General features: G+C 46.7%; 1 protein-coding gene across 2 annotated transcripts; it reads right to left on the reverse strand.

The window, feature by feature from the left end:
* Positions 1–30: 30 nt before the first annotated feature.
* On the reverse strand, positions 31–10,236 carry prkacaa (protein kinase, cAMP-dependent, catalytic, alpha, genome duplicate a). Of its 2 annotated transcripts, none has more exons than XM_031576255.2 (10): positions 10,173–10,236; positions 6,841–6,902; positions 5,963–6,091; positions 5,730–5,828; positions 5,287–5,369; positions 3,896–4,022; positions 3,626–3,721; positions 3,239–3,361; positions 2,711–2,875; positions 31–1,604 (listed from the first exon to the last, which is right to left on the reverse strand). In XM_031576255.2, exons 1-10 carry the CDS (start codon positions 10,219–10,221, stop codon positions 1,479–1,481), a joined length of 1,059 nt encoding a protein of 352 aa, XP_031432115.2. In that variant the 5' UTR covers positions 10,222–10,236; the 3' UTR covers positions 31–1,478. The 2 variants fall into 2 exon arrangements, with proteins under 2 accessions (XP_031432115.2, XP_031432109.1); XM_031576249.2 differs by lacking the exon at positions 10,173–10,236 and adding an exon at positions 9,233–9,548.
* Positions 10,237–10,546: the final 310 nt, after the last annotated feature.

The raw sequence follows: 10,546 nt of genomic DNA on the forward strand, positions 1-10,546 counted from the left end.
GGCAGATGTCATGTTAGTTTTTTTGTCAAACAAACAAACAAACAAACAAGAACTTAATTAAACTTCAGTTAAAAATTAAACTTCATCCCCCCCTCCCCCAACAGCTATCGCACAAAGGTGAGAAAACGAGAAGGGTGTGAATGGTAGGGTGTGGAGTCTTCACGTACACATTAATGTATATTTATGTGCTACGAGAGCCTATGCTCAGGATTGATAATAAAAAAGGTGGTGACAACATTAAAAAAGGAAACCATGTTTTAAATTCCATCTCCAAATCACTAAACACACACACACACTTAAGAAGACACATTATTCTCATAAGGGTTCTCAACAAAAAGAAAAAAAACACAACTCATTCAAGAGAGCAGACAGACATAATTATCCCTATAAAAGGCTGAGCATAGGTTTGCTAAGTGACAGGTCCCCAAGACAATTAAGACCTACATGACAAACCTGTGGAGAGACCAACTTTTGGTACATGACTCAAATCTAGTCTTGCTTTTCAAGTGGTCAACAGTGATGGAACTGAAAGCGCTGGGGAAAAAAAAAAAAAAAGAAAAAAGAAAGTATTACAAGTACAAAAAAATCGTGCCACAATAAAACACATAATGGGTGTGTGTGTGTGTGTGTGTGTTTGTGTGTGTGTGGTGCGTTTGGGTGTCATGATTTCAATTTCCGAGAAAAACAGAAAGGGTTCGCTGCCACTGCAAGCTGAATCCCAGCGGCAGTGCTTTCCAACACGGCCACTGAAAAAGCTGGCATCATGACAGGCACATTATAGTTGAACTTGAACTTGTATTGCTTGGGCAGGTTGAGGGAAAAGGAGCAAGGGCAGACTGGGAATGTGTGCGTGTGTGTGTGTGTGTGTGTGTGTGTGTGTGTCCAGATGAGACATAGTAAGGATTCTAACAACCAAGCAGTGATGTGATGCCCTTGTTCACTGACAAGCACCTCCAGAGATGGCCCACCCTGGGAAGGCTGAAACCCAGTACCACGTAGACGTCAAGGCCTGAAACCTGCTGCAGTGACCCGACAGTGTCAATCTGCCTTGATGTGAAAAAAAAAAAACAAAGAAACAAAAACGATGACAACCCATTACGAGAAGAAAAAAAGTGGACTGCATCTCTGCCACCAAAGACCAAGAGATAGAAAGAGAGCGAGAGCAGGAAAGAGGAAAGGAAAAACATTAAATGGATAAGTAACAGGTGAAGAAACTATCTGAGAAGGCAACACTGCTGGCTCTTTCTGGACGACTTCATCGCTCCTTCCGAGGAAGGGCAGGAGGGAGGGAGGGGGGTGGGTGGGGGGGGTTGTACATTGTTGTTGTCGTTCTTTCTACGTGCAGGTCGGCAGTCCTGTTTTTTTTTTTTTTTCCACCTTTAGGCCCCCCCTCAACCCTTTGCTCTTTCTCTGTTCCTCTCCTCCATTTTGTTTCTTCCTCTTTGTCCCCTCTCTGCCTCTGCTGCACCTGGGTGCGCTCAGAACTCTGCAAACTCCTTTGCGCACTTCTCTGTGAAAGACACCCGGATCTCCTCCTCCTCGTAGTCGTCGAAGTTGCTGGTGTCTCCAGGACCTTTGCACTTGGGGATGAAAGGAGCCTCAACCTAAAACAAACACACACACACACACACACACACACACAGAGTTACTACTGCCACTTCAAAGGTCATAAAATTACATTGTTCATGACACATGGGCTCTGTCTATTACCGAACACTTGTGCACTTCGAGCACTGACTTTCAGTGCTTAGGGCGTTCACACTGACAGAACTAGCAGAATTCAGGGCACTGAAAGTACCAGGATGGCGCACTGCAAACAGTAAAAAAAAAATGTAATGTAAAACGATGGACACTACTCGCCCTAAGCGGGCGCCATCTTGGCTACGTAGCAGAAGAGGAGGAGCCCTTTGGGCAGCTTTTCAGTTTGTAAAGTTGGCTGACTGACACCTCGCAAATTACTTCAACCATTATTGCTGGTTACAATAACTGTACAGTACAGTGTCTATTTCTCGGTAACTTTAAAAAATGTAAGCGAGAAAACGCCAAAAAGATTACATTTACATACCAAACACGGCCGTCAGCTGAGTTTTGGTCCGCCATCTTTGCTTAAAATTTCCCGTTGGAAGTTGGCGCAAAGATTTATGGGTAAAAGGTTCGCACATTTTCGTCAGTCTGAACGCACTACAGATGTCAGTGCACTATATTTTGTGCGACCCTTGATGTTTAAGTGTGTTTAAGAAACAGCATCAAGGACTCCTTGTAAGGATAACTCCTATTATTAGTTATCTTCCCATCAAAGCAAACAAGGTAAATAAAGTAATATCTATTAAAAAAAAAGTACTAATTAACCAACCTTTGGAGATCAAATTAATTGACAAACACACAGCAATTTCACTCCATAGTCTACAGGTCTGATGACAGTAAGAATGAGTCAGCTGCCTGGTGCCACTGCCCGTGTAGCATAAGGGGAGATCCAGATATTTTAATTTTCCCAATTTGTCTGGCAAATGGCAACTTCTGTAGACAAACTTCCAGATACCACAATTACTTGCCGCACTGACTACACATTCCGGTTCCTTCTGAGGGACTGAAGCTTGGCCTTGACCTGACGGCATCATGGAGCCCAGTGAACACAAAGCCTCATTTAAACTGCCCGGCCTGGTATCGTGAGGCAGCGCCTGGCCTGGTTTGGTCTGCCCAGTCCACTGACCTTCCGCTGGTAGATGGCGATCCAGTCGGTGGTGGCGAACCACTTGTGGCCCTTGATGTCGTTGACGCCGTTCTTGAGGTTGCCGAATCGCTTGGTCAGGTCTACCTGCAGCAGGTTACGCAGCATGTCCTTCAGGTCGGAGCTGAAGTGTGACGGGAAGCGCACCTGAGAAAGGCACAGGGGTCAAAGGTCACTGCGGGGGTTCAGGCGCGAGGCAAACAGAGCCAAGTAGATCAGTTATCAATTGTGCTCTACATACAACTAATCCAATTTAGATATTTCTGTGCAACTGTGGTCACACATAGGAAGATTTACAAGTCAATCTTGTTGACATATTCATTAGCTTGAGAGATATTCTAGCAAAAAGACCATTTCCACTCAATAAAAAAATGCTATATATTACGTTTTCTTCTTCAATAAGGCACACTTCTACATCAGATCATCTCTTGACTCAGAATGACATATACATGTGTGACCCAGATGTGGAATCCATCCCTCTCCTTTTCGCAGTTAAATATCTGGACTGACCTTTCCCGAGACGATCTTCTCGTAGATCTGAATGGGCTGGTCAGCAAAGAATGGGGGATAACCTGCGGCCATCTCGTATATGAGCACCCCCAAAGCCCACCAGTCGACTGCTTTATTATAACCCTAGAGAGAGAGAGAGAGAGAGAGAGAGAGAGATGGAAAGAGAGAGAGATGAAGGGAGAGGCAGACAGGAGGAGATAGAGAGAAGGAGGGACACAAAGAAGGGAGGTCAGTAAGAGACAATGACTAATAGGGCAAATACTATCCTTTCATAAGAGTCATGACTTGGATATAGCCAAGATTGTGCTCGAGGGGGCACACACACAACCCCAGCACCATCAACACAGCGAGGTGATGAGTGGCGTGACACGAAAAGGGGACACTCACTTTGCTGAGGATGATTTCGGGGGCCAGGTACTCTGGGGTGCCACACAGCGTCCAAGTCCGACCTTTGACCCGTTTCGCGAAACCAAAATCTGTTACCTGAGTGAGGACAAAGCTCAGTGTGAACACTGGGATTTTTCCAAAACCCCAAACAGCACACTGCCTGAGCTCAAAGCATCGGTTACAATTCCGTCTCTGTGACTTTAAGTGCATCAGTAAATCGATTCACCTCTGCTGAGCTGGTTCAATCCAATCCTGTGCACGCGGGCTTACCTGTATGTAACCTTGCTGGTCTATGAGCAGGTTCTCAGGTTTCAGGTCTCGGTAGATGAGGTCCAGTGAGTGGAGATACTCGAAGGTCAGGACAATCTGGGCGGCGTAGAATCGGGCGTGGGGCTCACTGTGGAGGAGGAGACAACCGTGAGTGATCATGAGAGGGAGAGCGAGTGAGACCAGATTGTACCTGGCTACGACACCAACTCCTAAATGTTGTCTTCTTTTGTGTTTCTGTCTGTAACTATGTTTGTAATGTATGTATGTATGTATGCTGCTGCCTGTCTTGGCCAGGTCTCCCTTGAAAAAGAGATTCTTAATCTCAATGGGTTTTCTCCTGGTTAAATAAAGGTTAAATAATAAATTCAGTGAAGGAGAGCGAGCATCCCCCTCACCACCACCACTGGTGACAACCACGGCACTGCAACCACTGCATTGTCTTGATGTATTTGACCATCACAACCACGTTTATCTTAAAACGTAAAAATACAAACTTAAAATCTCTCCGCATAATCTGATTAGGGTGACAACAGGGGGCATCTGATTGGTTGATTTACTTGAACTTCAAACAGATTGCCGAGAACTGAAGAAGACTTTTGTATGATTCTAGCCATTCGCATGTGACATCTGTGCCATTTCACACTAAAGAAACAAATAGAAATGTGCATAGCCTAGTTATCATATGTTACTCATAAACTACAATACGACTACTGCAGTGGTCACCCATATTCCTTTACTTTCTTAAATTACCTCCACCAAGGAGGTTATGTTTTCAGTTGGGTTTTGTTGGTCTTACAGAAAAACGAACCGTACGATTTTCAAGAAACTTCGTGGAGAGGTGGACTATAGGCCAAGGAAGAACCCATTCAATTTTGGAGAGGATCCACATCATGGGCTTATGTCAACATTGCGAGAAAGGGCATATTGGCCTTGACAGAGGTCTGCACTCACCAAGTGTCCTTCTAGTTTTAAATACTTATTATGTTGTTTCTAAAAACAAAATTACTTCCGTGTTGGGTAAACAAGAATGAAATGTCAGCAGAGAGCATCCAAAAAGCGTAGCATTTGCCCACCTGTTGCTCCCAGCTCAGTTTTCACTGGGATTACACAAGTGAATTTGTGTCTGGCTATACCAGGCTAACAGAAACTGCACGTACACAATTCTGCATACACAATAAAACAAACTGAACAATACTCAAATCTGTGGCATTAGAATGAAATGAAAAAGCTGTGGCTATTGTAGGTACGGTAAATGTGTCATGTTGATTCCACTCTTGTCAAAACCCAGAAGACCAAAATAATAACAAAATATATAAAAAAAAGAAAAAGCTGTAGCTGTGGTTCCCCACGTCTTGGGTCTAAAACGTGGCTGGGACACGCAGACGACTCACCTAAACCTGCCGATTCTCCTTAAATGAGAGAACATCTCTCCGCCGGGGACGTACTCCATGATCATGTACAGGTTTGTGTTGTCCTGCAGGGGGCACAGAGAGCAGCCGTGAGGAACATCAGTCACAGGACACAACGAACGTCAGTCAAAACATCACTTACAGGACACAACGAACGTCAGTCAAAACATCACTTACAGGACACAACGAACATCAGTCAAAACGTCACTTACAGGACACAATGAACGTCAGTCAAAACATCACTTACAGGACACAACGAACATCAGTCAAAACGTCACTTACAGGACACAACGAACGTCAGTCAAAACGTCATAGTTAAACCATGACAAAAGGCGTAATACCAACATGTCTCAGACTCTTTTACACAGAGACAGACAGACACAAGACAGACAGACAGACACAGACAGACAGACAGAGGGCCGTACCTTGAAGGAGTGATCCAACCGCACTAAGAAGGGGAAACTGACTGCCTGGAGGATGCGCTTCTCGTTCAGCGTGTGCTCTATCTGTTTGAGCTTCACTACCTGAGAGAGAGACACACACACACACCTGAGTCAGAAACACTCAGCCGTAATCTTCACAAGGATCTCCTACATCAAAGCCACAGCAGTCATGGGGGTACTGCAGCGCCACACGGCACACCGTTGCGCCACCTCACCTTCTGTTTGTCGAGGATCTTCATGGCAGAATGCTGGCCCGTCTCTTTGTGCCGCACCAGCATGACCCGCCCGAACGAGCCCGTGCCCAATGTCTTCAACCGGTCGAACTGGTCAAGGGCCGCAGTGTTCTGTGGCGTGGCCAAAAAGAAAAAAAAGGAAAGAAAAAAAAAAAAAAGAACTCAGATCAGATAAAGACCCATTCAATGGATTCCGAGGAAACTCAAGCAGAGCTTACAATCAGTTAACTTGCATGACTTGAAATCAGCCCTCAATCCTGGCACAGGGCTGTAGATACTAATTCAATACACCTCTCCCTCCCATGCTCCTGAAACAATGGTGTTAATTGGCTGTATAGCTCGGTCCGACATTGTTTGCTTCTCATTTCCAACGCCAGGACTGCGCAGGAACACCAGATTTGTTTGAGTGCAGAGACAGCCAGTGGAACGTGAGGACAATTTAGCTGAATTTGTTGATAAGTGTAATGGATTATAATAAAGTACTACCCTTTAAGAGTTATTTTAAGGAATGCCACAGGCCCAAAAGCATTTCCCAGGCTTCAGTTTACAACAAATGACTCTCTCTCTCTATATATATATATATATCTCTGTTGCGCTTCCCCTCATAGTTACTTATGGGGACACGATCTACCATCCAGTTCATGTATTGCCGTCCCACCAAAGTACAAACATCAGAAGGCCCGTCGTTGCACTTTATGACCAGTAGGGGGCACACAGCCCCAGACACTCCGTGCCACAGGCACAAAGGTGAAACGAAGGTGACACATACCAGGGCCTGACTGATAGTGCACGTACATGAGGGCATTCCTTGAATGGGTGAGAGGCGAGGGCGGCCATGTTGTGTGCAGTGGTGGACTCACCTGTGCTGGGTTCTCCCATTTCTTCAAGAAGTCTTCTTTGGCTTTGGCGAGGAACTCTTTGACTGTTGTAGACGGGAGGAACAGAAGTTTAGTGCACATTCACTTCTTTTCTAGAAAATTCTTTGCCATTTTGATGCAAACAGTGCATCACCAAGCTTCTAACTGGTGGCTGCCTTCAAGCTGCCGCTTTCATTCAGTTTAGCCCCATGACATGAAAGTCACAGGGGGTAAGTGTGTTATGTAAATTCCTTATCTTTTTGGAAAGAGCCACATGACATAGTGGATGCTAAAACAAATCTGATTTTTTATTTATTTCTTTAATTAATGCATGGAATGGAAACTCTAACAAGTAGCTACAGTACAGACAGTAAAAAAAAAAAACCTCTTTCATATCCGTTTCAAAGGAATTAAATGGCTCAAGTAGTTTCTTAGAAGTGCAGAGGTTATATCTGTGTTTCTTAGAACTCTGTGTGCCTGCTACATTGATAAACTGATAAGTGAATTGTATGACTGACAACACTGGCATGACTTGCTATAAACAAACTCATTATGTGATTTCAGTTTACTGTACATTAATGTATTCTTACATATTTCAAAAGAGTGTAGATATGTGGCTTAAAGACTGCTCAGTTGGAGATGTGACTACACAAGGACACATCATCCGAGAGTTTGAGCGCATGATGGCACAATATGAATGTAGCCATTAATATGTCGATAGGCATACACCACACTGCAGATTTAAACGTATCCAAAACACGGGTGAGGTTTAGAAGCATAAGGCCATTTGTTCAGTACGGATACCACTGAATACGGACACCATTTTGAAGAAAGCCTGTATAAAAGCACAATGAATGCTTAACAGTATATCCCCTGGTTAATCTACACCTATGGCAAGAATAGGTCCAAAAGGTAATTCATAGCAATAGCATCAAATAAATATGTGTTACATATAACACTTTGCTGCAGTAATAATAATAAAAAAAAGATAGAAATTAAAATAGCCTCTGTAAAAGTCACATGCTACATCAGTGCCTTTCACAAACTTAAGCATATAAAAAAAAAGAAAAAAAGGATTCTGTAACTGATGGGCCGATGGCCATCTCTACCAAACCAATGCTAGCACAGGTCTAATTTCCACAGCTGTTAAAGGCATATTGACCGGGCCCCTGCATTATCCAACACGTCCTGCTCCTGCCACATGGCAAAACTGGAGCAGAGACCCTGATCGATAGGCTCAACCTCAGTGTGCACATTTACACGAGTCATGTCTGCCTACACCACTGCACGAAGCCCCAAACAGCTCAGACGAGTTACATGCTTAGACACACACACACACACACACACACACACACACACACACACACACACACACACACACACACACACACACACACACACACACACACACACACACACACACACACACACACACACACACACACACACACACACACACACACACACACACACGTCGCGGTCACATGCACACTCACATTTGGTGCTCTTATCTTTATTGGGCTAATCGCTCTGTGGGAACATCCAGATTACAGTGGGCCCTTCCTCATTCCACACTACCACTGCTATTCACAGGCAACACACACACACACACACACACACGAAAGTCAGACAGACAGGACAAAGACTGGGCACTGTGGAGGACTGAGAGGAAGGGCTTGTGTCTCAAATAGTTACACACCAACATTGCTGTTATCACCAACATCTACTGTTATCACACACACACACACACACACACACACACACACACACACACACACACACACACACACTGCTCAAACTCTTTCTGAACACAGTACCTTTCTCTGGGCTACGAGACACATTCCCCTCCCCCCAGCACCCACACAGGACTGCCGCTCCAGTGGCCTGCTCCACTCAGCCAGGAACTTACAAGAGGGGAGAGGAACGCACAGGGACCCGACTCTTTACAAACCAGACAAGCTCTAACCCAAGCTCAGAGAGTAAAACACACAGATACATCAGTGGACATACACTACAGCGCGCGCGCACACACACACACACACACACACACACACACACACACACACACACACACACACACACACACACACACACACACACACACACACACACACACACACACACACACACACACACACACACACACACACAGCTGTACATTTCCTGCCAAAAACCACAAGAAGGTTCCTCCAAAGACAATGTGAGCCTTTGACCCTTGGGGTTCACAGAAGCCAGCAAGTCCATTAGGCTCTTCCAACAGCCAAACAAACAGTAGTGGCTGCCCTCCCTGATATGGGCTGTGCTGCATGCCCGCCCGCCCGCCCGCCTCTGTGTTTTCATTCCCCAGCTCCATGGCGACCGCCCTGGAAGGAAGCAGACGGTTCCCACCCCTTACCCCACTCTAGCAGGGCCGTGGGAGAGTCGGACGTGGAACCTCCCCCGCCATCGGCTGTTTGAGAAGCTGAAGCAGCCTCTCGGGCCTCCCTTGACTCGCGTGATTCTCGCGGTTCTTTCGACTCCTTTGGTTCTCGTGATTCTCGCGGTTCTTTCAATTCTTTGGGCTCTCGCAGTTCCCTAGATTCTCGCGGTTCTTTCGACTCCCGTGTTTCCTTCACCTCCCGCGATTCCCGTGGCTCTTTCGGCTCCCGGGATTCGCGCTTCCCGCCGTGCCTCCTGGCGCTCTTGCGCTCACTCATGTGGCTGCTGGGCCTCGTCCTGCTCAAAGACTCATGGCCCCCCGGTAGTGGTGCTGCCCAGGGACAGGGACGGGAACAGGGACATTGGCAGTGGCCGGCGCTGCAGGTGGGGGCTCAGACTCCAAGCAAGTGGTAGCAGTAGCGTACTGGTGCCCAGGGTGTCCAGCCCTCAATGCCAGCATCTAGCCTACTGAGCCTCAGCCTCTCAATCTCCTCTGTGGTCACTGCCGTCACTGACTGCTGCTGCTGCTGATTACCCAGTACAATCAATTGGACCCTTGCTCTGTTTCAATCCGTATCAATATTTATTCTGCACACAGAGGACTCGCAACATCATCATCACACACACACACACACACACACACACACACACACACACACACACACACACACACACACACACACACACACACACACACACACACTCTATTGATCCTCCCTGGGGCCTAGTCACCAAGAGGGGGGGTATCGTCACCAATCACAACAACAAAGCTGAGAGAGATGGACAGCTCGTAAACCAATCCCCTGGTTGGCTGCTAACCATTCTTCGTTAACTGTCGTTACGGTGGCTGTGGAGATAAGAGGTCAAGCGGCACAGGCTAGTAATGACATGGAAAGCAGCCCTGAAGCTCAACCCACCAACACACAGCTCTTTCCTCCTGTCCTCCAGCAGACAGAGCCTATCCATCCATCCATCTGTCCATCCATCCATCCATCCATCGATCAGACCCATGGATGGATCAGTAGTACCCCGTGGCAACTGTGTTCCTCTCTGATGCAACGCAAGCAGGGAAGTGGAGGAGGGGGGGGGGGGGGGGGGGGGGGGTGGCAGTGGTTTGGGGGTCAGATAGGGGGCACGCTAACCGGGATCCCATCCCAACAGCCAATTGACGCTCGAGCCCCCAGCAGCCACTCGGCGCGGGGCTCGTCCCTTGTGCACACGTCCCTGGGCCACCAGTGTCGAAGCCTGGGTCCAGTCGCAGGGCAAGTGCAGCCAGAGCAACAGCATCCAT

This window comes from Clupea harengus, chromosome 1, assembly GCF_900700415.2.
Source record: "Clupea harengus chromosome 1, Ch_v2.0.2, whole genome shotgun sequence".
Lineage (NCBI taxonomy): Eukaryota > Metazoa > Chordata > Actinopteri > Clupeiformes > Clupeidae > Clupea > Clupea harengus.